Below are 27,912 nucleotides of genomic sequence, written 5' to 3'. Positions count from 1 at the left end.
CCTCAGTGCTAAGTCTTGAGAAATGTTCTGGTTCTCCCTGTTTTGTTAGGCAGCATTCTCAATGTGACTACAGGGTCAATCGGGGCCCACAAGAAAACAGGCAGCAGAGTCCATTTAACTGTGTGGCAAAGGGCACCAAAAAAGAGTTATGAGAAAAAGCATCTCAAAAGTGTTCATTTGGACCACTAGTCTAACAGAAGCTTAAAATTTTGGTCATGGGATTAAGGAAACCAAAGGAACCCCCAGTGGGCAAAGCTGAGGAATGGATATCTGGATTATGCTCCCTCCACCATCATTCTTCTGGTGTTCCCAAGTGGCCATTCAAAGCCAGAGGCATCACGCCCAGTGAATGCAGCAGCCATCAGCCTTTGGGTAAATAAGGGTAGAGAGCACAACAGGAAGAGCTAACAAAGGATACCCACTTCATGCCCACTGAAGAAGAGGAAAAGGCAGGCTGTTGAAGTCAGTCCAGTCATCCAGTGTCCTGCTTCCAGGTTCTATCACAACTGGTACTATAAGCTGGGTACTGGGGAAACAGACTCTATTTTGCACAATATGTGAGAGTTATTTTTATTAATTTTTATTATTTGTGTGTGTGTGTGTGTGTGTGTGTTTGTGTAAATGTGGGCATGTGTGTGCCATGGTATATGTGTGTAGATCATAGAACAACTTGTAGGCAATGGTTCTCTCTTTCCACCATGTGGGTTCTAGAGACTGAACTTAGGCATCAGGCTTGGAAACAAGCACCTTTACTCACTGAGCCATCTTGCCAGTTCCCAATTCTAACTTTAAAAGAATTTTGAGGTGGCTGGCTTGGTGGTTAAGGCCACTTTTTGCTATTCCGGAAAAGTCAAGTTTGGTTCCCAGCATCCATGGCAAGTAGGTCACAACTAACTGTGACTCTAGTTCCGGGAGGGTCAAGTGCTCTGGCATTCATGGGCACCTGTACACATGTGCCCATTGTCACACAGACACAAATGACATATATATGATTTAACAAACAATTTATTTTTATTTTTTATTTTTTTTAAAAGGTAGAATCTTACAGGGCTGGGGAGATGGCTCAGTGGTTAAGTGCACTGACTGCTCTTCCAGAGGTCCTGAATTCAATTCCCAGCAACCACATGGTGGCTCACAGCCATCTATAATGTGATATGATGCCCTCTGCTGGATTGCAGGTGTACATGCAGGTAGAGCACTGTATACATAATAATAAATAAATAAATCTTAAAAAAAAAAAAAAAAAAGAATCTTACTAAGTTGTTAGGCCTGGTCTTGAACTCATTCAGCAACCAGGGGAGGCCTTGCCTTGCCATCCTCCTGCTTCAGTCTATCAAGGAGCTAGGATTATAGGCTTTTACCAACTAGTTCTTGCTGGAGAAAGCATTTTCTAAGCCCCAGAGATGATGCCAGCATGCATAAAATAAAAATAACTAACCTTTTCAAGCTGGTCCATCTTTTCTGACCATTCCTAAAACAAAACAAAAGAAGTATAGTTTCCAGGGGAGAGAATCTGGAATTCTAAGACTCTCAGAAAATTACTTGCTCCTAAAAGCCATCAATTAACAAACAACAACAACAACAACAACAACAAAAAAGGCAAAAAAGCATGATAAACATTAACAAAAAATATCCATAAATTGGTTCAATATTAAGAAAGCTAAATGGCCTAGAAGAAAAATGGATTCTACATATAACTGTAGAACACAAAATAGCCTGAAGGTGTCTGTTCAGCATGACATTCAAGCTCTGCTATTTGTCTGTGTCTTCCATGAACACTGCTATTACTTCTTGAGAGAGGGCAGCTGGAAACTACCAGGTTGGGCCATATAGTTGATGTTTAGACATCAATTTCCTCAAAGTCTCAGGGAGCACCACCAATTGTATTTGGTAATTGTTTGTACCCCGTTTGATTTTCTAGTACACATTATGCCCTCTGGTGTATGACAAAGAAGAAGGGACATTACACACTTCATTCATAAACCAAAGAATACAATAAAAACAACATTGGTACAAAAGGCCCAATCACAATAGTTGCTAATCAGAATATACTGCTTTTCAATTGTTTTTTTTTCTCATGTTTACATACATTCACACCATAGTTATCTATTGAGTAGTTGTACATAATGCTTTTATATTTACATTTTAAAACCAATCACAGGATTATCACTATAAAACACTGATGTGTAAAATACTACTGACAAAAAACAAAAACAAAAACAAAAAAACTACTGACTATATCAAATATAACATACCCTATAGTTACTGTAATATTATTTTCCCTTTAAAATTTTACATTTTGTATTAATATTTTACTACTTCTCCATTTTTAGAGACAGGGTTTCATATAGTCCAGGCTTGCGTTTAACACCTGATCCTCCTGTATCCACCCAAGTGTTGGGATTAGTTGTACACCACACCCGGCTGACTTTTCCTTTTGCTGTCATTCGTTTAGCATCTTTCAGGGGCTGGCTCTATGGAAATCAAGAGTTTCACTTCTGTCTATACTTGGTTTTGGAGAACGAGTCAGAAGGGCTATGTGAACTGCTACTGCTGTGTCTATACTATATGTCTAATGTGACGGTGTCTATACTGGAAGAGGCTGGTGTTTGGGGGTGTAGGTTTGGGGACAACTTTTTAGAGAGTGAGATCTTTTTTCTAATTTGTAGGATCACTAGTGGATTATGGACACACCACTTCCTGTCTCTAGTTTACAAACATACACAGAAAGAATAATTCTCTCATATTTTAGACACATTTCATGGTTAAACTGTCAAGTGTGACTTCATAAGAAAAGGTCATATGAATCCTTAAAGAACTTATATGCACTCCTTTCCTTCTGGCTCATACAGACTTCTTATCAGGTCTATGTCATGATTTTTCAGTTTGGGTCCCTAAGTGAAGTCTTTTCCTAGCCTTGGGCAGTACCATATTTAAATACCTGGTCCTTCCTGGCTAATGCCAAAGCCAGTCCTTCTGCCATTTTGGCTCTGTTGGCTTGGAATGTTTCATTCTGTTCTTGAAATTTCCGCATGGAAGCTGTTAACAAAGAGGCTCTATTTGAGATATGGAAATACTTTAGAAACAGCATGACAAACAGCCCATGTGAGTAGTCTATAAATGCCACCAATAAAAAAGGCAAGGTCACAGAAATGGATTATGAGACTGTGAAAAACTCAAGTTTCTAGAACCTTTCTGCTCCAGTAAGGGTGTGGGTCCTTACTTCTCCCTTCTATAATACTGAAGACGTTAAACAGTAGCTTTTTGAATGGTATCAGGACAAACATTTAGGTAGGTGGGCAGAAAACACCAAGGTTGCTATGAAGTGACAGCTACTGTCTCTTCATCAGAATTGAAAAACAAAATAAAAATCAATACAGTAACAACAACAAAAGAAAAGAAAAGCTTTCTTTAGTTTTCTTATGACTTCTTGTAGCATCTTTTTTGGATGACAAATGCAAGGAAAACAGGAGTTGGGATAGATTAGTAATTTAACAAAATTTATGTCCATTCTATTGTTGGTATAGTGATATCAGAGCTTTCCCACAGTTAGTCAACATCACAGTAATGAAACTATGTTAAGAATATCGTCCTTGGTTTAGACGCACTAGATTGTACTAAAACCGAAGGGCAATCAGTAAGTGGGTCATCTAGATAGAAATGAGTACAAAATGATCCCCTCTTAAGTAGTTTGCCTCTTAAGTACAAAGCAACAGAAATATACTTCTACTTGATAACTTTCAGTCAAAAGTTACATCAATCTGATTAAGAATACTACAAAATAGAGATGAGTTCTGATGGACCATATAATAATATACTAATTCATTTAAAAAGCTAAAGCCTGAAAAGATTAAAGAAAGCAGGAAAAAAAAAAATACGTACAATCCTGGTGTTTTTCTAATGCAATTTCAAGCTTCTCTTTTATCTTCTGCAAGTTTCGGACCTGTTCAGCATAGTCTTGGGTGAGGAGGGTGATGCACATACCAGGAGTGGACAAACATCAGGAAAGGAAGTTAATTAAACAAGCAAGCAAACAAAAGAATGAGTGAAAATGATGATGATTTTCTTAACCTGAAAACAAGTCCTGTTAAGGAATGCAATGAATGACACTGGCAAACAGGAATGGTGCTAACTATCCATGGTATAAACAGTAAGTACAAACAGGGAGATTTGTTTGGCCTAATATCCTGCTATGAAAGACCCACCACCATCTTCATTCCTCAGTTCTAAATCTCAGGGTTACTTTGGTGGTTTGAATAAGAATGGCTCTCACAGGCACATGTATTTGAATGCTTAGTCATCAGAGAGGTGGACTATTTAAAAGGATTAGAGGATCAGGAGGTGTGGGCTTGTTGAAGGAAGTTTGTCACAATGGCTTTGAGGTTTCAAAAGCCTAACCCAGGCCAAGTCTATCTCTGCCTATAGATCAGGATGTAACTCTCAGCTATTACTCCAGCCACTGCCTGCATGCTGCCATAATCCCCACTATGATGATAATGGATTAAATTTCTGGAAATGTAAGCAAGTCCCCACTTAAGTGTTTTCTTTTATAGAGTTGCCTTCATGGTGCCTCTTCAGAGCACTAGAATGGTGACTAAGACAGTTCCCATTCCCTGCTGCCCTTAGCAGTATGGCAGATCAAGGGTATGCAACTCAGCAGCAGTGATCAGGTAAACAGCAAACACCTTAGCATAGAGCTGCCTTTATGGTGCAGGTGCTTAATTCTGTAGACAAGGGTGCTCCCTTTGTACACAGGAAGTGAGTGACAAATGTCACATCAAAGGTGAAAGAATTACCTGGGATGCCAAGGAAAACAGTATGGTATAGTTTAAAAGTAGACAGTAGTTCAAATCCCAATTTTGTCAGTTCTTAGCTAGGAATCTTAAGTAAGTTAATGATCTGGGAATATTAGCTGCTTCATATGTTAACTAATATTAATAACATCTACTTCTCTCTCTCTGTTTTGGAGACAGGGTTTCTTTGTGTAGTCTTGGCTGGCCTCAAATTCAGAGAGTCACCTTCCCCTGCCTCCTGAGTGCTGGGATTAAAGGTGTGTGCCTAATTACTTGCTGGGCCTAATTACATCTATTTCAAAAGAAGCCTTAAAGTAATTTATGCATTAAGTACTTGGCACATGTGATGAATAAAACATAGCTGCTATTGTCATTACTCATACAAAGCCGGTGACAGTTCTTAAGATGTTAAGTAGTCCTCTGCCATCTGTAAGTCAAGCCCAACCACTCTCCTTTCAGTACTGGGGAATGCACATACTAAAAGAGAAGCACCTTCTCAACATTAATCAGCAGTTATTTCACTTCTGTTTCTGCTGTTGTTTATAAGTATCAAGACAGAACAACCAACTTTATGGATAAGTGTACAAGATAGTAAGTACGTACCTTTAAGCAGACTTATTTGGAGCTAGGTCTGAATCTTAGCTTGGACCCCAGCTCTACCACTCACTACCTGTGTGCCCTATCTTGCTAATCCCAAGAAGCTGATCCTGAAGACAAAATGATAAACTACAGTGTGAACAGCGCTGTGGGCCCTTGATAGCTATACAAATCTATTTCACATACAACCCAGTGAATTTTAGTTTACTGTTTTTTTTTTAATATTTTATTTAATTTTAATTTATGTGCATTGGTGTAGGGGTGTCAGATTTTGGAGTTACAGACAGATGCGAGCTGCCATGTGGGTGCTGGGAATTGAACCCAGGTCCTTTGGAAGAGCAGGCAGTGCTCTTAACCACTGAGCCATCTCTCCAGCCCCCGAGTTTACTGTTTTTACTCCAATAAAACCAGCACAAAGTCAAGGAACAAAAGGAGACACATAAACCATGGAGCACTTCACAGGATGAAGCTATCAAAATAAGTCTGTTAAAAACCGATATAAAAGCTCACGATTCTATCATCAACATGCCTTGCTCAAGTAAAGGATATAATGGGAGCTGTGTAAATTGTAAACTAAATAGGGACTGTAGTGGTTTGAGTAAGAATGGCCCCCATAGGTTAATATATTTGAATGTTTAGTCACTAAGGAGTGGCCATATTTAAGAGGAATTTGCAGGTAGGTGCGACCTTGTTGAAAGAAGCGTGTCAAAAAAAAAAAAAAAGAGAAGTGTGCCACCGAGGGTGTTCTTAGGTTTCAAAGGCACACACCATGCCCAGTCTCTCTCTGCTTTCAGATCAGGATTTAGCTCTCAGCTACTTCTGCAGCACTACACCTGCCTGCATTATGCTCCCTACCTTGATGACAGTGGACTGTGCCTCTAAAACTGTAAGCAAGCCCCCAATTAAATGCTTGCTTTTATAAGAGTTGCCTTGGCTATGGTGTCTCTTCACAGCAACAGTAGTACAGTGACTAAGAAAGAGATGTAATAAGAACTATTATCTCCTAAAGAAGCAGGGATTAAAGTTAGGGAAACCACTGAAAAGTGGCCCCAAGCACTGGAGCAAGACTCACATGGGTGATAGGAGCTACACCAGATGGCAGGCCAGCACCAAAGCCTTGTAGTACATGAATTCGACATATGCTGATCACACCCTATAGATAGTAGTCCTTATAACCTTCCACCTGGAAGTAAGCTATGTCAGTTGGGATTATGGCTAAATCTAGTCTACATACACTTTTCTCATTTAAAAAAGAGAATCTTAAAAAAAAAAAAAAGACAATCTTCAAACTTCATTATTTTTTTCCTTTGTGTGCACATGCATACATGAGAAGATCAGAGGAAAACTTTCAGGAGTTGGTTCTCTCCTTCCTCCATTTGGATCCCAGGGATCAAACTCAGGCTGTCAGTTGGCAGCAGGTGCACTGACTCTCTGAACCATCTCTTTGACCCTCCTCTGCTCTTGCTATGTAGCTTAGGAGGTCCTTACACTTAGAATCTTCTTGCCTCCCTAAGAACTGTTACTAAGGGCCTGCCTGCACCATTGTACCAGGGTCTACATGAACTTTAAACACTTTAAACACTTTTTTTTTTATAGCCCCAGCTAGAAACCTCAGGAGTAGAAAAATAGAAGCTTTCAAAAATAAACTTTGACTAAGGAGATCAAGTGCTATGTGGAAGTTGCCATAGAGTTACCCTATAAAACAGGCTCATAGCAGGCGAGGGTGACTTAGCCTATGTCTGCTGTTCATGGCTTCTTAACACATACCAGAAAGTCTGGCCTCTAACTTCCGTATCTGTTCATTTCTTCTCAAAAGCTGGGATGAGAGATCTTCTCTGGAGCTGCTTCCATCGGACGCCTGTTGGGGCAGAGGAGAAGAAAGGCTAGCCCACATGCATGTCTAGGCCTGTGAGCTAACACCAGCTAGAGGAGCAACAGCTCTTCTTTTATTACATTTTAGTTGACTATAATCACTAGTCTTCCTAATGCTGCTTTAGTCCCTCCACCTGGAAAGCAGAGGTGACACTAACTTCCACTGTGATGCGAAGGCCACAGGGGCTGTCACACAGATAAGTCATACATGGTGTATGTAGTCCTTTGTGGAATAGTATGGAATAAGTAGTTCCTTATGATCATATTACACCAAGAATATAATACAAAAAAGAAATCACTTTGTCTTCTAAAGATTAAGTTCCTGAAATAAAGGGGGAGGGGTCTTTAACAAAGAACCAAAGTCTTGTGCAAAGCTAAAACTTTGTCCTGTACTGATAAAACTTCAGTATCCCCATTTACAAATGTTATGAATCCAAATCTCCAAAATGCATCAGACTTTTGCTGAAAACATGCATTCATAGTTCAATATATGAATAGGTATCCATTTTCTCCCCAACAGTCAATTATTTTAAAACTTATGGAAAGTTGGGTATTGTGGTGCACACCTTTAATCCTAGTACTGGGAGGCAGACTCAGGTAGGTCTCTGAGTTTCAGGTTATCCTGGTCTACATAGCTGTTCCAGGATAGCCAGGGATACATAGTAAGACTCTGTCTCAAAAACAAACTAACTTATCGGAAGCCAGGCATGGTGACACAGGCCTTTATACCCCAGCTCAGGAAGCAGAGGAGGCACACCTCTGAGTTAGATGCTAGCCTGGGTTACATGGTAAAATCCTGTCCTTAAACCTCCCCATGCCCCTTGCCTGCCCCCCCACCCCCGCCACCAAATTTAAAAGTTTATGGGTACCACTGTTATTACTTTGGATATCACCTGCTACCATTTAGTTAAAACTTACTTTTGGGGAAGAAGGTTCTTTTCTTTTTGTTTTTGAGACAAACTCTTGTATAGTTAAGGCTGGCCTTGAACTTGGTTATATTATTGCCTCAGCTTCCTGAATCTTGGGATTAGAGACATAAATTACCACGTCCAGCTAACAGGCAGAGGACAATTTGCAGGAGTTGGTTCTTGTCTACCATGTATGTCCTGGGGTTAATACTTAGGTCATCAGGCAGCTAGTGCCTTTACCCATAAGCCATCTCACCAGTTTGGATATACACACTTTGATCATTTTTCTACGACTAGGTACTACCACTACCATTACCACTAGCACTACCACTAGCACTGCTTCTTCTGATGGAGAAAAATGAGGTGAAGGAAAGTCTGGGTGGGTGGGACGGTAAAACAAAGCTAAGCATATAGGAAAATGTAAGGAAGGCTAATTAGTAAGCTACTTGCAATTTTTTTTTTTTTTTTAAATTGGGGCTGGGGAGATGGTTCAGTGGGTAAAGTGCTTTCTGTGTAGGCACTTAAATTTGGATCTGTAGCACTCACATAAAAACCAGGTATGGTGGTGTATTCCTGTAACCTCAGTACTAGGCGGGAGGGAGAAGATAGGCAGATACCATAGCAAAATGGTGAGCTCCAGGTTCAGTGTTTGCCAGACCTGAGTTGAATTTCTGAGCAGCTAGATAAAAACCCAAGCATGTCTGCATGTACCTGAACCTCAGTGTTAGGAGAGAAGGGTGGAGACAAGTGGATTCCAAGAACTCCCTAGCTGGCCTGCGTAGCCCAGAGGGACTTCTTTCTGAGGGAAAGACCCATTCTGAAAGAAGTCAGAGAGCAAGAGAAAGATACCCAATGTTCTCATCTGGCCTTTGCATGTATATATACATGATAAGAGGAAGATTCCTCAAAGCTGACCTCAGGTGGGTGTACCTGTGCATATATGTGCATTCTTTCTTTGTTTGTTTTCTTCTAGACAGGGTTTCTGTGTGTAGCTGGGACTAAAGGCTGCACCCCCACACCTAGCTTATATGTGCATTCCCTGTCTCCAGCCCCCTCCCCCACTGCTGGCCTCAAACTCAGTGATCCACCTGCTTCTGCCTTCTTCCAAGCGCTGGGATTAAAGGCGTGTGCCACCATGCCTGGCTGATTTCTAAAGAATGGTATTTTCCTACTTAGGCAGAATTCTATTAACACATCAAACAAACTAGAAAATAATACTAATTTTCATAATGTTTCCTCATTTTTATCTCCAAGATGGTTTTATAAGTGGATGAATAAATTACAACCCATTTAAAAAATTTATTTACCTGTTCAGCTACATGCCATTCAATAATATTTACTGGGAGTCAGTTTCTTTCTTTTTTCTTCTGATACTGAGTAAGCCTAGAAACCTAGGGCTTAAAAATATTGTGTAGCAGGGATTGAATCTAGGGCCTTACTTATGATAGCAAATGCTTGGCCAGTGATCCTTAACCCTCAAAGGGTCAGTATCCAGAACAGGTAGTAGTCTGCGGAGTCATAGCACCTGGGCGCAAGCCTGTTTCACCACTTCTTAGCTGCAAGAACCTGGGCTGATTACTCAACTACCCTGTACACTGTTTTCCTCCTCATGGGTAAACTGTGATAGTGAATATGACTGATCTCACAGAGGTGTATGAGGACGAAATGAAGCAGCACTTGTCAGTCCACAAAACCGAGGCTGCCACAGACTTACTTCTATTGCATACCATCTGCTACTGTTTAGGCTGCTGTGGAAGATAGCTTATAGATGACAAAAATGGACTTCTTAGTTTGGTAATCAGGGCTCAGGGAAAGTTTAGTGTTGGTAAGGGCTCACTTTTTAGTTTACGGGTGGGCACCTTTTAGTTGAACCCTGCATGGTAGAGAAGGAAAGCCAGTGCCTAGAGCCTTTAATAAGGGCACTAATCCTAAATACCCAGGGCTCCTGATTTACTCCTCTCCTGCCTCCCAATGCCAACAGTGGAGAACTGTGGGGACATAAACAGAACAAGTTGTTTTATTACTGTGAATGAAATTTCCTAGGCTTTAGCACTGGGCTAAACATTAGAAGCAGTGGTGAAACAGGATTCCTGTTTCAGTAGCAACAACAGAAGCTGATTATGAAATGTTTAGTAAGAACTGGCTTCTATAGGATTACTTTTGTTGTTGTTGTTGTTGTTTAGTTTTTCAAGACAGGGTTTCTCTGTGTAGCCTTGGCTGTCCTGGACTCGCTTTGTAGACCAGGCTGGCCTTGAACTCACAGCAATCTGCCTCCCAAGTGCTGGGATTACAGGCATGCCCCTGACTCCTATAGAATTTCTATAGGAAATATATATTTCCTATATGTATGGGTGTTTTGCCTGCATGTATGTCTGTGTATCACATGTGTACAGCATCCCCCAGTGGACATTCTCCATACTGTCACAGCGCAGTACTTGGGGAATGGAGTATAATACTGTAAGAGTCGGAGTTTCAAGCTGGGTGCATCCTTTCTCTGCGAGTGATGATGGCCCTCAGTGAAAGTCTACAGTGAGTACTCTTGGCATACCATCCAGCCTGGCGGATGAGTTAAGGATTCCTGACACTTACTTTTATAAAGATAGACCCAGTTTCTATTCCTGTTTCACAGACATGAGAAATAAACAAAGAAGAGTGAAGGAAGCTGTCAACTGTCATACAGTAATGGTGCAGTAAGAAATCAAATTCAGCTTGGTGAGGTGTCACAGGCCTTTAATCTCAGCCCTCAGGAAGCAGAGGTATGGAGAGCTCTGAGTCTGAAGCCAACCAGGCCTACATAGTAGGATTCTAGGCTGCATAGGGCTACATAGTGAGACCTTGTCTCAAGAGAAAAAGAAGTATAAAGCGCAGGTCTTGGTTCTATAACTGACCTCTGTGAGTTATGAAGGGGTTCATTTTATTTTTATTAATGGAAGAGACCATCAAGTGAGTCAGCACCAGTAAGTAATTCAGAGTAACAAGGGCTCTTACAGAGGAAAGATAAAATCTGCACCAAACTCTGGAAGAGGAAAGGGCCAGGGTCCAAGGGGCTCTCTAGAAGTGACATGTGCGGACAGTCTCTGAAGGATGCCCAAGAATCTTTCAAAGGAACACAGGTATGAAAGAGAGACGTAAGGCGTTCTATAAGGAGAATAAATAGCACAGGCAAACATTTGTAGGCAGGAAGCAATGACATCTGATTCAGGAAGTTCAATAAATTAAACATGGATCTAGCACAGGGTATAAGAAAGTTAAGTAAGATGAAGTTGGGTAGGTAGCTGTGACAAAACCATCAGTTTATAAGCCATAAAAATGAGTTCCTGAAAACGAGGAGAGAGCTACAGGGTTTTAAGCATTAAAGGACATGAGTAGATTTACTTTTAAGGTCGACTTGGGGGAAAGCTACTGGAGTCAGGGCATCCTGATTGGCAACTTTCATCCAGGAAAAAAAGGACAGCTTGGGCAGGAGGGAAGAAACACTAGTAAATGCTCTAGTAGATTGAGTAGAAAGGCAAGTTTTAAAGACATTCTGGAAATGCAGCCCAACATACCTGTTGACTAACTTGGCACTAAAAAGTCAAAAGAGGGAAGATTCTAAAAAGCCTTTATGGCTTCTGTTCAAGGATTTGGGCACATTTAAAGATGGAGTTAAAGAATTCAATTTGTTCATTTTGAATCTGAGATGACATAGGAAAGATATCTATTTAGACAAACATACTCATTTGGATATAAGGGTCCAGAGATAGGGAGTAAGGATCAGATTATGTAGTTATTTAAATTCAAATAGGTTACTGAAAAAGTCTCAAAGGCAAGTAGTTCCTAAACTCAAGTCAATGTCTATATCCGCAACAGACTGTAGATGAGAGACTTCATTTATCAACATGAAGGGAAAGCAGGTTTTTCTGCTGCAGAACTCAGCATTAAAACCAAGTTCTGCCAGGTGGTGGTGGCGCACGCCTTAAATCCCAGCACTTGGGAGGCAGATGCAGGTGGATCATTGTGAGTTTGAAACCAGCCTGGTCTACAAAGTGAGTCTAGGACAGCCAAGGCTACACAGAGAAACCCTGTGTCGAAAAACCAACCCCCCCAAACAAAACAAAACAAAAAACCCCAAAACAAACAACTACAAAACAAAAAAACCCAACTAAGTTCTTTAGCTAGTCCATCAAACTGCCACTCCTATTTCCTGTTAGCTGTAAGAGCCAATGATAACCCTGATATTGTAATCTTATTGCTTCACTCCAATAACCTAATAGCTTTTGCCATATAATATGACCTCAATTCAGTGAAAGAAAAGAGAAGGAAGATTCATCTGACCATGGAAACAATTCAAGTGTCAATCACTGGAAGAAGAAAGATAAAACATGACCTTTTCAATGGTGGAATTTTAGCAATGGTAAAAATAAATGAGCCATAGCTTCAGGGAACATAGATGGATTTTGGGAAAATGTTGAGTTAAAGAAAAAAAAAAGGGGGGGAAAAAAAAAGGGGGAAAAAAAAAAAAAAAAAAAAGAAAAAAAAAAAAAAAGGTAAGCCCAAGAAGACTACGGCATCCCATTTTTATAAGTTCAAATATAAATTTAAATAACAAATTATTTATGAGCTCAAACATAACTGTTAAGATATTTTAAAAAGTAAGTGAATGACAAACACAAAATCTAGGCTGCTGCCTATCTGGCACAGTTGGGGAATTTGGAAGTGGCACACAAGTGGCTTTAACAGTACTAGTAACAGTCTAATTCTTAACGGGCACTAGCTTTGCCTCATGACTTACACTTTAGATATACATTGTTCTTTACATGCTTTCTTTCCTTGGAGAGCTAGAAAGCAAGACTGCTTTTATTTTTATACATTCATATATAAGAATATATGTATCAGGCACTAAAAGCTCTTAAAGTCATTAAACTTAGTATAATCCTAAAGCATGACACTTTCCTGATAAAGCAGCATACCGTGAAATCTTATCAAACACACACACACATACACACACACACACACCCCCCTTTATGAACAACATAGGATACTGAATCCATTACAGTCCATTTTCCCTCAAGTTTCCCAAAAATCTGCACTCTGGCTAGCTCAAGACCACAGTTTACAGACCCTGCTAAATAACAGTGACTTAAAATTTATGTGCCTGCAGAGGAAACAAGATACACATTTGTGTATGTGTATATGTATGCATGCATGCATGTATACACGTATTTATTTATTTGGCTTTTTTGAGAGTTTCATTGTGTATCCTTGACTGTCCTGGTACTAGCTTTGTGGTTGAGGCTGGCCTCAAACTCAAAGAGATCCACCTGCTTCTGCTGGGATCAAAGGTGGGCATCACCACACAGGGCAAGATGCACAATTTAATAGACTAGAACATAAAAAAAGAGGGTAATGCACAGAATACACGAGGGAAACATGGACAACAAACCAAATGCTGGGACTGGAGAGATGGCTCAGAGGATAAGAGTACCGACTGCTCTTCTAAAGGTCCTGAGTTCAATTCCCAGCAACCACATGGTGCCTCCCAGTCATCTATAATGTGATCTGATGCCCTTTTCTGGCTTGCAGGTGTACATGCAGGCAGAGGACTATACATAACAAATAAATAAATGCATAAATAAATATATCATTTTTAAAAAGCCCAAAACAAACAAACAAACAAACAAAAAATCCAAGTGCTAATAAGAATGAAAAATGAGGACTGCAGAGTTTTCTATGTCTATAAACTAGAAAAAGCATAAAACAATCACACAATCTAAAAATTTTTATTAGAATGATTTCTTACAGTAGTATTTAGAAACTATATACTGACTTCATCAAATATTCAAAGCAAGAGAAGATACTTACAAAGTCATCTCCTGAGTCAGCTCCCATAGAAGCCACAGACTCCTTGCTTACAGATCGTGGGATCCTAGTAGCACCGCCTGGCCTCTGAGCAACAGCAGTCTCTTCTGCAATTTTCTTCTTCAGTTTTGCAAACATTTTTGCTGTGTGGCTATCTTGTAGGGGACACTAACCCCTGATCTCCTCAGTGAATGAAATTCAGACGCAAGTACCTAAAAAGTTTCACGTCTCCAGACTAGCTGCATCCCACTTAAATGTGGACCAAAGAATTTTGGCAATACGGTATCTATAAATCAGATGAAAGAGATAGGTCCAAGTTAAACACTGGAAAGATTTCAAATCTCAGCTGTCAGATTAAGCTTCACATATAAGTATACACTCACACACATAACAGAACACAACTATTAATTATGTAAAAAGCAGTCCGGTGCTTCACTTGCATATATGGGGAAGAATATCTGGTCTGAAAGAGGCAGAATAACCTGCCAAGTACTATGTGGCTAAGTTACAGGGCTGGTATCTGAACACTAGGCTGACTCATAAACCTCAACTTTTTGTTTTAGCAATGGTGTATGACACATAGCAAAATTTCTCAGGCAAACAGCATGTATTCATGACTTAACGCTTTGAGTCTTTCTTCTAATAGTACCTTTACTACGAATTTAGTGCCTTTTCTCTTTAAGTCAAAGACTGAGAAGTCAAAAGATACAAAATAACTCAAGCCCTGGTTTTCAATCAGGTGCTTCCTCCTGGAGGGGGGAGAAAAAGTCACAATGTAGAAAAAACCAACAAACTCCAAGAAACCCAGACTGACTAAAGTCATAAGATACTCTTTAACTTTTCACATCTGTGTGGAAATGTGTGGTTTTCTTTGTGCTTGATAGTATTACCTCAAGCCACAATTTCTTCCCATATGATATTTAACATGAGATTCAAAATTTATTTCCTTTCAATGGTATATAAAACATTACTGGGCCAGATGTGGTGGTGGATACAGGTCTTTAATCCCAGCAGAGGCAGAAGGATCTCTGTGAATTCAAGGCCTGTCTGGTCTACATGGCAGGTTCTAAGTAAGCCAGGGCTGCATAGTGAGATCTTGTCTCAAAAAACAAAATAAAGCAAAAGCCTAGTGTTGTTTCAACCTTAACTTTTCATGTCTTGTAAAGGCTACACTCTGCTGTAAGATGACAGATGACTCCTTCCCACTTCAGATTATCCATTCAAAACTCTAATCTCGTATCTGCAAACCATTGTACTCACCTGTCTTTATCTACTATATTTAAAACAGTCTGGAGTTCAAAGTCACATGTGAACACGAAGATAAAATGGGTTGGATATTTCAAGTGCAAGATCAAAATGTTCAGTGCGAGCAGGACGAAATACGTGGGGCAGGGATGACTACATGGGTAACTACACCTGGCCACTACTGTACTGCCATCAGTGGGATGGGCCCCAGTCCCCGCGAACAGTCTAAGAATTCACCTACAAGCAGAAAGAATTTCTCACAGCATTGGTGCCTACAATCAAGCTGAGCAAAACAGCTTGATTTAGTTGAAGGCTTCTCAGTGACAGGACTTATTTCTCAACTAATTCTCATGTACATAAGTGTTTACCTGGTCAGGCTTGGTGGTCTGGTCCCAGAGCCCTCACTCGCATTAACTCGCTAGATCAAGCGACAGCAAAGTTCAGACCGATGCTTAAGATCCAGAGGCGCCGGCCACCGCAGTTTGGATCTCACTCTCTCTGGCTTGCTCCGGAGCCGCGTCCTTGCTAGGGCTGTCAACTAAGGAAGGGGACCAACCTCTATTTGACAGCAGGAAGACTGCGCCCCCAGAGGAGTGGTGGCTTGGCTAAGGTCGCGCTGGGCGGCACCAGACCCCCAGGCCAATGGGGCAGCCTCCGCCCTGAGTCCCCTGAGCACTCCGGCACCGTCCCCACCCCTGGGTCGGGGTCCAGCGTGTTCACACCTGGCGGTGGACCGCCGTAAGCCCAGGAAGGTAGGGAATGAGGCCTACTTGCGTCCTGGGGCTCCCGTAGCGCACTTGCTGCTTTCGGGGCAGACGGCACAGCCACGCCTCCGCGGACTCTCGAGGGCGCTGGGCCCCCACCTCAGGCGGGCCAGAGAAGCACCGACCCGGAACCGCACGTTTGCCGCGCGCCGGAAGTGGCTGCGCGCCGGGTGGGTTCTCCGTGTGCGCATGCGCGCGTGTGCGACTCAGCAGCGCGCGAGCGACGCTCCTGGGCAGTTGTGCTGGAACGGCTACAGTTCGCCGGCAAGTCTACCTGTGTTGTCCGGCCACTGCCACGTCAGCGAGCTGCACGATCGCAGACCGCAGCCGGGTTACCCGTGATCGCCACTTTCCCTTCTGTAGTGGGAGGAGCCCCATGGTCCGGCGATTCTCGAGGGCCGGCATTGGGGCTACTGGGAAGCCTTTCCTGTTGACCTGGGTTTTAACTTTGGCGTCCGAGTTCCGGCCGATCATACGTTTCATACAACTGAAAGGTTTCTAGAACCTTATTATCCTTGTTCTAAGTAAGATCTCCATATTCCACAAGCATTCTACATTAAAGGAACCCCAGTCCCACCCCAGAGGCAATACCAGCCCAAGGGCTGATTCCATCTATTCTAGTTCCCTCTTGTCTCAGGAACAAGAAACCTTGTAGTAGCTACCAGGTAGGGATAAAACAAATACTTTATACTGTATTCCCAGATCTAAAAAGTAGCATTTATAAGTGCCTGAGGTATTACTCCAAAGAAACAGCTGTCAATACTACTAAAGAAATATACAAAACTTTAAGCAAATAATGTTTATTTTTATATTGATGATACACTTAATATATACGTGATTCAAGATACAAAATTCATTTACAAGAGTTCACACTTGATGAATGTATACACATTCCTAGAGAATATCAATTTAAAGTTCTTTATTACACTGAGCACAAAACCCCAAATACTCTGTAATATTGTTATTTAACAAACATCAAAACGTTTTACTTTCCATCCTCTAGTATTTACGTGCCCTCAAAATGATAGGCACAGTGTAACAGTTAAGAACATTGGAACGCCTATGGAATCTGCTCTGCAGAATCACAGTGCTTCCTCTGAAATTTATGCAGTGAAGAAGTGAAAGGCTCACATTCTGTATGACAAACCACACAAGAGTCAGTGATCAACGCAAGAAAACCAAATGTTCAACAATGTGTCAGTTTCTAAGGCCTATAAAACACTAATTGTGATAGACAAAAGCAGAAAATGACTGCTGGAAAGGAACAAAGCCAAATTTTAAAAATCTTAAGAAAATGTATGGTTTAAGCAATTTAGAACCGCCAAAAGACAAGACTTACAACAACACAAATGTTCAAGTCAAATTATACATATTTTCCCCCTTAGTCACTGTAGTAAAGTCTTTTCAAAATTCACCATTAACACATAAAAAATTGCGAATCTAAACAGTTTACTGTGTAACAGAGCTAACAGGTTTATTCTAAAGTATTAACTCACAATACCCAAGTTTTAATACAAATGAACAAGACAGTCTCAAAGATCACAGTGATATGTGAACAGCTAAATAGGCAATCAGCTTTGTTATTTGCACGACAGAGAGCACTTGGATAAGGACTGTTACATGAAAATTGTTGTGCTTCAATCTGCTGAGAGCTAAGTATAACTCTATAATCCCTACAGTGTTACAGTTCTATAACATTTCAGTTACGGACAAGCACAATTAAATGGAAAGTGTTTCACAATACTAGAAAGTCAAGTATAGTTTCTGTTATGATTTCAACAAGTGCATTTCTGCCTAACATAATGTAGACAATAAGTTCACCATTATTTTCAGGGTAAAAATGATCAAACAGAACTTTAAAACATTCTTACTTGATTAAAGTAACTGTTTTCTAACTATTTCATCTGATTCAGTGATAAGTGCAACTACTACTTATATTGGTGCTACAAAATGAGGGTAACTTATCTGGGGAAATTTCTTCTCTTGTAATCTCTACAAAGAATATGTTAGGACACTGTATCTGCATTCCTTAGTATGTAAGACCTTTCTGCCTCAATTGTAAGAATCCCACAACATACAGGACTCCAGTTGAAGAGCAAGGCTCATTAAAAAAAATTTTTTTTGGGGGGGGGGAACTAGTGATTATGTCATGAAAAGAATGCTTCTAGGTAATTATAAAAGGCCACATAAATCAAGTGCTAAATTACTACACTGAACCACAGAATGTATTTTAATGGTGATATAAAAATGAATTCTTAAAAAGAAATTCCTCAGGAAATGGTAACAAAACTTGTAATGCTCTAACACTTTAGGTTTTTTTTTCCCTGAAGATTTTAAAATACATCACTGTATACGTTTAATTTAGGAAAAAAAAAATCAGTGGCATGCAAAAGATGGGAGTTAAGATTTTGAAAACATACAGTGGCATTTCTCTGTGGTTTGGAAATGTTTACTGGGGAAAAGGGTAGCATCATTTGACACCTTATAATGGTTATGCTGGTTTCATGTTTAAGAATTAAACTCAGGGTTCAAATTCTAATGTTTATAAATCTCACTTTTGAACCAGGGACCAATGGATATTCAGGACAGTTTTATTTTTATTTTATTTTTAAAAAGATTTATTTATTGATTATATATACAGTGTTCTGCCTGCATGTATGCCTGCACACCAGAAGAGGGCATGAGATCACATTATAGATGGTTGTAAGCCACCATGTGGTTGCTGGGAATTGAACTCAGGACCTCTGAAAGAGCAGTCAGTGTTCTTAACCACTGAGCCATCTCTCCAGCCCCTCATGACAGTTTTAAATAAGGGGAAAACCCCAATGATATACACAATAATATAAAAATTTAAATACCTTTCACTGCAGACATAAAACGACTACCTGTAATTGCTCTCTTTAATTTGAAAGTGATAAAACTCAGTCCACTAATTTTCATTTCATAAGAACAGAAATTAAAAAGTAAAGTCTGAGATCCTAGAAAAGTAAAATCTGAAATTTGTGATATTCCCACAAACAATACTACATCTAAAAAGATGATTGTCTTAGGATACTGACTAGAACTGTCCACTTAAGGGAAAATTATTTGCAATTTGTAGTCTGCTCTATGACCACATTCATACTGAATCTAAAAGCAAATCTGCCAAATGCAACGTAATATACTTTAAACTGTTTTAAAAACTGAATATAATATCAATGTTAAACAAAACAACAAAATAAAAACTACTGTTTTGAGTAATCTAACTTAAAATTTGAAAAACACAAAAGGAAATAAGGATTTTTAAAACTATGAAATGGTGTTACAATTATGAATTAACAGTATTGTGTAAAAAATGAATTCTACACTGAATTTCACTTAAGAAAAGTCATAGAATTCCAAAGAAAATACTTCCATGGTACCAAATTAAACTTATTGCCTGTATGTTTGCCTAATTACATGTTCTACCTCATTCATTTCCTGTGAGCAGGTGACTGATCCCATCTGCACACAGATTACTCTTCATTAAATACAAAGCATGTTGAAAATTGTGCTCAGAACTCAGGGAAGATGGACTAAGTATGGATTTATGTTTGGAAGGCCTGGTCTGAGGAAGATGAATCGTCTTTTACTTTTATTAAACTATGTGGTCCCAGTATTCAGGAAAGACTACAAGTTGATTGCGTGTGCAGCATCAGTACAAAAATATTCCAGAGAATATGGGGGAAAGACTTGTTTTTTTTCAGCAATTCGTAGTTTACTCAGCTACAACGTTACCAGCTGTATGACTGTTTGGGACAGAAGTTAAAGCCACAGCCATCAACCTTAGCTACTATTTAAAAAAAAAATTTTTTAAAGTAAGAATTTAGGTGTGTTGAGTGTTTTTTCTGCACATATAGCTATGCCAGAGAGGATGTCCGATGCTCTAGATAGAACTGACGGTTGTGAGCAGCCATGTTTGGTGATAGGAATGAAACCCAGGTCCTCTATAAGAGCCTCTTGGCCAGGCATGGTGGTTCATGACTTCAGTTCTAGCACTCAGAAAGGAGGTAGGAGATATTTGTGAGTTCAAAGCCAGCTTAGTCTACATAGCAAGCTCCAGGACAGCCAGGGCTACATAGAGATCCTGTCTCAAAAAGTAAAAAACAAAAGAAGTGTTCTTATTAATTGCTGAGCTATCTCTCCAGCCCCTAGTTTTATGAATTTTAAACAATATGATATATGACATGCTACCTGCAAAAAGGTTTGGTTGTTAAAACATTAGAACCTGCGAATATTTTTTGAAGGATTTCTCAGAAATAACACATTAATGCATCTTAATGTACTTCAAGAAAAAGATAACTTTGAGAGTATAATTGAAAAGTGATATGAATAACTGGCTGCTTTATTAACAATAGGGAGGTAAATATAATAATTTTAGCAGTGGTAAAATTGCCTTGAGCAGATTTTTCTCTTTGAAACAATTTAATAAGAGAGATTTGGTTTTTAGAAGAATGGAATAGAAAGTTGCTTTGCAGTTAGACTTTATAATGCAGAAATAACTTTACTATTTTCAATGACTTATAGATGTGTGTTTAAACAGTCCTTACATTTATTCATGTAAATAAACACGTGAACTAAAGATACTGATACCCTTCAATATCCCAGCCATTCACAAACTGGCACTGTACATATTTCCCAAACTTTGTAGTTCCCAACACTATCATCCCAAGCCTTCCTGTTATGATCTTTGAGCCAGGGTCTCCTGTAGCCCATGGTGCTCTAAACTTACTATGCTGTGGACGCTGGCCTGAACTCTTGATTCTCCCACCTCCGTTTTCCAAGAACTGGGATTACAGATGTACTGCACCCCTCCCCACACTGTGCTCACGTGAGAGCCTAGGGTTCCATACCCTCTCAGGTACTTCATAATAAGAAATCTTTATATGTGAATGTGTGGTTAAATTGTAGAATAAAAGTATTCCCAGATAACTCAGCAATAAAAGTAATGGCACTGAATTCACTGGAAGCATTTTCCCCCCAGATGAATAGACTCTTTGATATGCAATGCCAGTAAGAAAAGTTTACTTAAGCAGACAGCTGCTGCAGACACACACCAACAACCCAGCTCTTCTATCCAGCCCTCAGAGGCTCGGCCTTCCTTAGCTAATGCCCTTCTTCTGCCTCACAGAGGCACCTATGGAATGAGCATACTGATGGGGAAAAATTCAGAAATTAAGATTTAGCATCAGGTATTGAAATGATAAACAGGGTTATTTCCTCAACTTAAAAGACATTTCCAATTTTCAAATGAGAGCAAATTTTTTTTCAGAGCCCCTCCAAACAGTCCTAATACAAACAATTTTCTACACAGTAGTAACACTCAAATATGGGCTAAAAAATAATAAAGGACTAAGAAAGTTTTAGACACTGCTGGTGTCTCAGTCTCACAAATTTAGGTTTCAGGTTTCTAGCAAACATATCAATGTAAATGGAAGTTTGTGGATGACTTGAAAGCTGAGAATATGTAGCCTTCTCTTACTATCTTCCTGTCCTAATTTCAACTCCAAAGGAGCCCATTTCATCTCAACACAAGCCCCTTAAAATTGAGGCTTGTTAAAGAGATGCAGTCACAACCTAATTATAGTAGCATGAACAATGCCACTCTGATGTCCTCACAGAACTAAAATAAATTCAGCCCACATTGGGTATGGGTATATAATATACACACACTGCATTACTGCATACCAAGATATTTACAGATATGTACACATATATACAAAAAGTTTACAGAGATTTCATTTAGCATCACAAAAATATACACATGCCATTACAAATAAGAATTTCAAATAAATACGTTTTAAAAAGAACCCTCAACCTAAACACTCTTTAAATTCTCCAAATAAAGATGAGAACAGAAAATACTTCCAAGTCACCAGGAGACATCCCCAGGAGACTCAAGGCCATAGAGTAGACAGATGGTTATGGCAGTGGCCAAGTATGCAGACACTGGCACCTTAATGTATCTCCAGAACATTCTCTGGTTATTGAGGTGACTGTAAGTCTCCATGGGTACTGAGACTTTTCAACTAGGTTGAAGCCACTTCTCACATGCACACAGAGACTGAACTTGGAGAAGAATGCTAGAAGGTTCTGTAACTGACTCAGGAGTCTGATCTGGGCATCTTCTTTGATGTTATAAAATTCAGTACTATTACCTATTTAAGAGAATTCTATTGCATGACAGAGGAAAAAAAAACAAAAAAACAAAACAAAACAAAACAAAACAAAATCAAACTGCAAACCCAGACAGACCCTGAGTCAGGAAAAACTCAAGTAAGATTAAATTACACTTTAGTTCCCAAACTGTGAAACATTTCAGCTTTGTTAAAAAATATAAAGGGCACAATAAATTCTGTGCTTTGAAAGGTTTTGAGAGCACCACTTCCTAGGAGGGAAACACTTAGATATGAAGAATATATCCTCACTAAAATCAAAGAAAAAAAAACCCATATGATTTAATAATTAATAAAAATATGCTAGGGGTGACTAGAATGAATATTCAATGTACTGGGAACTAAACACAGGGCCTTGCAGACCCTAGGCAAGTGCTCTCACCACTAAGCCTCAGCCTGACTGGGTTGAAAATCTGATACACTGAGAACAAAGTCTTAACTTTCATGTTAAGATTATACAGCTCTAAAAGAAGCCTGAGCTACTGGGGAGAAAGGGTGAGGATGAAATTGTGTTTGTAGCTCTATCAGAAAATAACCAGGAGCTTCTGCCATCAGCTTTCTCTTCTATGAGACAGGAAAGGTGGCTGCTTCAGTATCAGACACACATGTATACAGAAAGAAAACCCCACTGTGCTTCACTTTGCTTTGTGGGTAACTGGTTTCCTGCAGTTTGATGCTTCTAGTTTGTTTACAGTGATTCTTAAAAGACCAGGAACCTTATCAGAATCTATAGAGAAATTTGTGCAACATGAGCAAAAAAAAAAAAAAAAAAGCTTACTTGGCTTTGCTGTTTTTTGTTCTAATATTTAAGATTTTAGAAATTCTAAGATTAAATTGGGCTTACATTTGTTTTTGAGACAGGGTCTCATGTAGCCCAGGCTGGTCTCGAGCTTACTCGATATAGCTAAGGATGGCCTTGAACTCATAATGCTCTTGCTCTACCTCTAAGTCCTGGGAATAGAGACCAGGGCTGTGTGTACGCTAGGGAAGGTTCTACGACTAAGCCATAGTCTTTATCCTCAAGACAAGGATTTTTTAAAGTCTCCTTTGCTTGCATTTCAAGTGCCATAAAAGAAATGTGACAGCTGTGCAATACATGTTTGTTTTTCTTCTTACAGGCATAGATTAAAAAAATGTTTCAAAGTTCCTACTGTAGTTTTGCTCTCAAAACATTCCATATCTCTTAGCAGTTTGTTGCTGTTATTTTTGTTTGTTTGTTTTGCGATGGACTTTTGCGATGGTTAGCCCTGACCTGGAACTCTTCCTGCCTTAGTCTCCTATGTAATGGGATTATAGGCATGCACCACCATACCCAGTTCAAAACTGCTTTTATTTTTTTCTTAAAGAAAAATTCCCCCCTAGTGATGGAGACCAAACACAGAGTTTCTGTATACTAGCTAAATGTTGTGCTATGGAGCTGCGGCCTCAGTTGTGGTGTACTTTAGATCTTTAACCACCAGTTAGGAACTGTATTGCTACTAGTTTAAGGGACCATGTTATAATCTAGTTTAACACTGTGATCTCTAAGACACACATTTTTCTGATCATAGAAAGTCTAATTTCTCCAGGGCAGTCTCTCTAAGCAAGTCTCAAAACAGCTAAGTAGGATCTAGGGATTTTTTTGTTTGTTTTTTGAACCATCTTAGTAAACACAATATAGAAAGGATAGTAGAGTGCTAAAAACACACAGATCAACTTTTCTGGAAGCAATGAGGAGGAAATCGGAACTAAAGCTCCAAAATGTAGAATCACAGACAGGAATAGGATCTTGGGTGAGTTAGTAACTCTATTTTATATGGAAGAGTGCTAAAAAGCAGACATATGAACCTACTTTTCAAAGGGCATCATGGTAGTTACTAGAAAAGCCAGGGTTAGAACTCAGACCTTTTCAACCAGTAGTCTTTATGCTTAGCAGAAAGGAATAAAACGCAGGACAGTGCCACTTTAAATGCCAGGGAACAGGAAGGTGTGTATTGTAGGTCAGCACTTAAAGCAACTGAACAGAGGCCAGACAGCTAATGACCATTTACTGCTGCAGTCCAGAAAAGTTAAAAAAGAAAAACCATTTTTTGTAAACAAAGAGAAACAGACCTTTGATAAAAGAAAAACCACCACCTGCAAAGGCTCTTTCCAGATTAACTTTTTTTCTAAGTTTTAAAAAAATACTGTGTGAAAGAATACACAAACAATTTACAAAGTAAATGAAACATCCCAAGACCTGGACCCAACCCTAATCTGGACATCATGAAGAGCGTGCACTGGAGCAGATATGGCCACAGCTAAGACTGTGTGATGCCCTCAATGAGAGAAGGTCACCAGGTTAACCCAAAATCTCCTTAGGGACACAGGGAAGAGGTACTGAAACCACTACCTCATTTTTCCAGGAACTGTCAAGAGTTGACCATGAACCTAGACAGAAACCAGGCAGAAGGCTGTGCGACTCACGATTTCTGAACTTAAATGCCATACAACTCAAAGGGGCTGGGAGGGAGGAACCTTCTCAGCTATTATCTTTGAGTTACAAAGGAGATGGAGAGGAATAACAAACAAAAAATTTATATTAAATAATGAGTCCTATTAAAATATTAAAAAACCTTGTTTATGAATATAAACTAACAAAACACAGAGTCTTAGCATCTTACTTCCAAACTGTCAAAGGGAAATCAACTCACAGTTTACTTTCCTAACACCCAATTATCCTCAGCTCAAATCGACAGCGTCTCTAACGTCAATGGCTTGGAAGCTTGAATATGAAAAAGGATTAGAAACTGCAGTGAATATACCAAGGACTCTATCAAAACACTGTTTAAAATCCAATCAATGAAGACTCTGTGTAGAAATACTACTGGAGACACCGCAAGATTATGAAACCATTGACTTGATTTTGGTTGAAATATTTAAAAGTATTTTCCTTTGCATTTCCAGCATTCAAAGACTACAAAGAAAATAAAATATGCAAACAAATCTCATGATAATAGTTCTCACATTCCCAGTAAGATCTGTCACCTTAAAATTCCAATTAAGTTTTAATTTCCAGATACAAATCAATCCTAATAATTTGACATCATTTAATTAAATTCAGTGATCTCAAGACATTTGTTTGTACGTCAGAGAGTAACTTATTTTCCTACTTATTACTGTGGAGTGGAAAGAAGCTCCACAGAAGGGCTCTGCTCTTGATTTTCAGTAGTCCATGTGGCCAGTTTCACCACTATGAACAATTAGTTCCCAAATCTAGACACTTAAAGGTCCGAGTATAACTTATGGATTGTCCTCATTATGTAAAAATAAACAATTTATTCTTCTTAGGGTGACAAAGTAACTATCTCAGTGTAGAATTAGATGTTGGAGGTAAGTATCTAATGTCAAAACCAAAAAATAAAAATTTCAAGATTGAGACTTTAAAAGACTTGAAAGATTATATTTTAAAAGTTACCCTAAAAGTTTGAACTTTTTTCAGTTTGCTTTTAAAATGGTGGTTCTTAAATCCAAAAATAAAAACCAAGTAACACACTATGTCTCTGTCATTTCATTAAAAAACTGCACCATTTAAAATCTGTGGAAAATGAAAAGCTGTTAAACAAGAGGGTTTTAATAGTCATCCATAGAATTCTCAAAGAAGATGTTTCGAACATCCAGAATCGTGGCCAATTCCAAAATGTGCTTCTGGAGGTGAGGATTCTCCACGGTTTCGTCCCTTGGCAGTTGTGGATAGGATTCTGGGTAGTTTCGAGTTTCCTGGTAAATAAGGAAAGTCATATGTCACAGTTTGATGGAGGAAACTATTGGGTTTGACAGTATTAAGGAATAGCTAAACGTTTTCCCTTTCTTAACAGTCATTAACACTAGTATGTTGGCTTTTTTGTTGTTGTTTTGTGTAATTTCATATTTTGATTTTTAGACAGGATCTTTTTATACCTGTAACACATGGCAAAAATATAACCACACTGAATTACTAGCAAGTGACAATTTTAACCTCTCAATATAGCTTCATATGGGTTAGCACAATACATCTGCACACTGAAGTATTTCACAAATATCTGATAACCTTTATGGCTGCTAGGCCTAATATTCTATACTATCAAAACCCATAGAAATCCTGAGAGGGATCCATACATGGAATTAAAAAAATAAAGTCGGGTGTGGTGTTGCACACATTTAATCCTGGCACTCAGGAGGTAGCAGAGGTAAGCTGATTCCTGTGAGTTCGAGGCCAGCCTGGTCTGCAAAGTGAGTCTAGGACAGTCAAGGCTACAAAGAGAAATTCTGTCTCAAACAAAACAAAACAAAAACAAAATTTCATGAATGAAAAAAGCTGTAGTAGAAATCAAAATGAGTGTAAAGACAAAATTTAAAATAAAAACTTATAGAAGAAAAAAAAAAGAGAGAAAAAAACCTGTCAACTTAGTATAGAAAAGATTTTAGATACTTGAAGAAAACACAAACCACAAAAGAAAATCTGATTAGTTGAATTTTCAACATTTAAAAAGCTTAGTCTTCAAAACTTGTTAAAAACAAACAACTATAAAACCAGGTAACAAATCTAGGCAGCCAGTAAGCAGACAGAAAGATACTCACCACCATTCCTGATGAATACAACGCAAAGTGGACCCTGTCCACCTGGCTGGGGGATCAGAATATAGGTCTAATGGCAGTGCAGCCAGGTACAAAGGCAACTTTCATACCCTGCCAAGGGAGGGTTAATGACCTGCTTTGAAAAAATGGTCTGGCTGTTTCTAGACATGGAACACACAACAACTTTCTGCCAATAAAACTAAAACTAAAACTAAAAAAACAAAAAAGGCGGGTAGGGACTAGTGGTCCTGATGAACAGCCAGTAGCAGACGACACATTCTACAAGGGTGAACTCACATTGGATGCCAAACAATCACGAAAGAAAAGCCAACTAGTGACAGTAGGAGACACTGGGTCATGTCAGGGGAGAGGACAAGGAAGTAGGCGGTGATTATCCTGATGACTATCTTTGAAGAGACTGAAAAGAAAATGATCTTGTGTTGCTACACAAGTCGGAAAAGAAAGTTGCGGACCAAGCTGCTACTTAGTGGGGAAACAGCATAAAAGAAGACACTTTTTTGTTTTGTTTTGTGAGACAGGGTTTCTCTATGTAGCCCTGGCTGTCCTGGACAGCTTTGTAGATCAGGCTGGCCTTGAACTCACAGAGATCTGCCTACCTCTGTGTCCCTGAGTGCTGGGATTATAGATGTGTGCCACCACACCCAGCTCAAAAGAAGACACTCTTATTAATCCTTCTCTTTATATGGGAAACTTAAAAAAAAATCAAAATGAAAAATCAAAATATGTCTGCAAAGGTTCACACAAGCTCTTCTTGTGCTGAAGGAGAGTTTCGTTTACTAGCTAATGACTTTCAGCTGCCCAGGTGATCATCAGCAACAGAACAGTGCACTACTACTCAGAGCAGAAAGAACTAAGAGGAATAGGAGGGACAGCTCAGTGGTTCAGAACCCTTGCTGCTCTTGCAGAGGACCCAACACCCACATGGCAGCTCAAAACCCCAGTTCCGGGGGAGCTGTTGACTTGTTCACTTCTGTGGGCCTCGGGCATTTAGGTGGTGCACACATACACACTCAAACAAAACACTTAGACACATACATAAATAAAAACAATTTAAAAGAAACGAGCTAGTGATATGTGAAACAACATGAAGCAATCTTAGTAACGG

General features: G+C 39.4%; 2 protein-coding genes across 2 annotated transcripts in view; both read right to left on the bottom strand.

Annotated features, from left to right (window-relative positions):
• Window positions 1-14,229, bottom strand: part of Golga1 (golgin A1) — a 45,264-nt gene extending 31,035 nt beyond the window's left edge. Inside the window, exons 1-5 of the mRNA XM_051166981.1 lie at window positions 14,012-14,229; window positions 7,158-7,248; window positions 3,883-3,957; window positions 2,942-3,039; window positions 1,439-1,471 (exon numbers count right to left, since the gene is read on the bottom strand). Of these exons, the coding sequence (XP_051022938.1) occupies window positions 1,439-1,471; window positions 2,942-3,039; window positions 3,883-3,957; window positions 7,158-7,248; window positions 14,012-14,146 (432 nt within the window). The 5' untranslated portion in view covers window positions 14,147-14,229. The remainder of the gene's footprint in view (window positions 1-1,438; window positions 1,472-2,941; window positions 3,040-3,882; window positions 3,958-7,157; window positions 7,249-14,011) is intronic.
• An 11,035-nt stretch (window positions 14,230-25,264) lies between these two features.
• Window positions 25,265-27,912, bottom strand: part of Scai (suppressor of cancer cell invasion) — a 100,003-nt gene continuing 97,355 nt past the window's right edge. Inside the window, exon 18 of the mRNA XM_051167114.1 lies at window positions 25,265-25,949. Within this exon, the coding sequence (XP_051023071.1) occupies window positions 25,803-25,949 (147 nt within the window). The 3' untranslated portion in view covers window positions 25,265-25,802. The remainder of the gene's footprint in view (window positions 25,950-27,912) is intronic.

This window comes from Acomys russatus, chromosome 24, assembly GCF_903995435.1.
Source record: "Acomys russatus chromosome 24, mAcoRus1.1, whole genome shotgun sequence".
Classification (NCBI taxonomy): Eukaryota; Metazoa; Chordata; class Mammalia; order Rodentia; family Muridae; genus Acomys; species Acomys russatus.
Note: the sequence above shows the minus strand (reverse complement) of the source record. Positions and strands in the feature narration are given on the sequence as shown.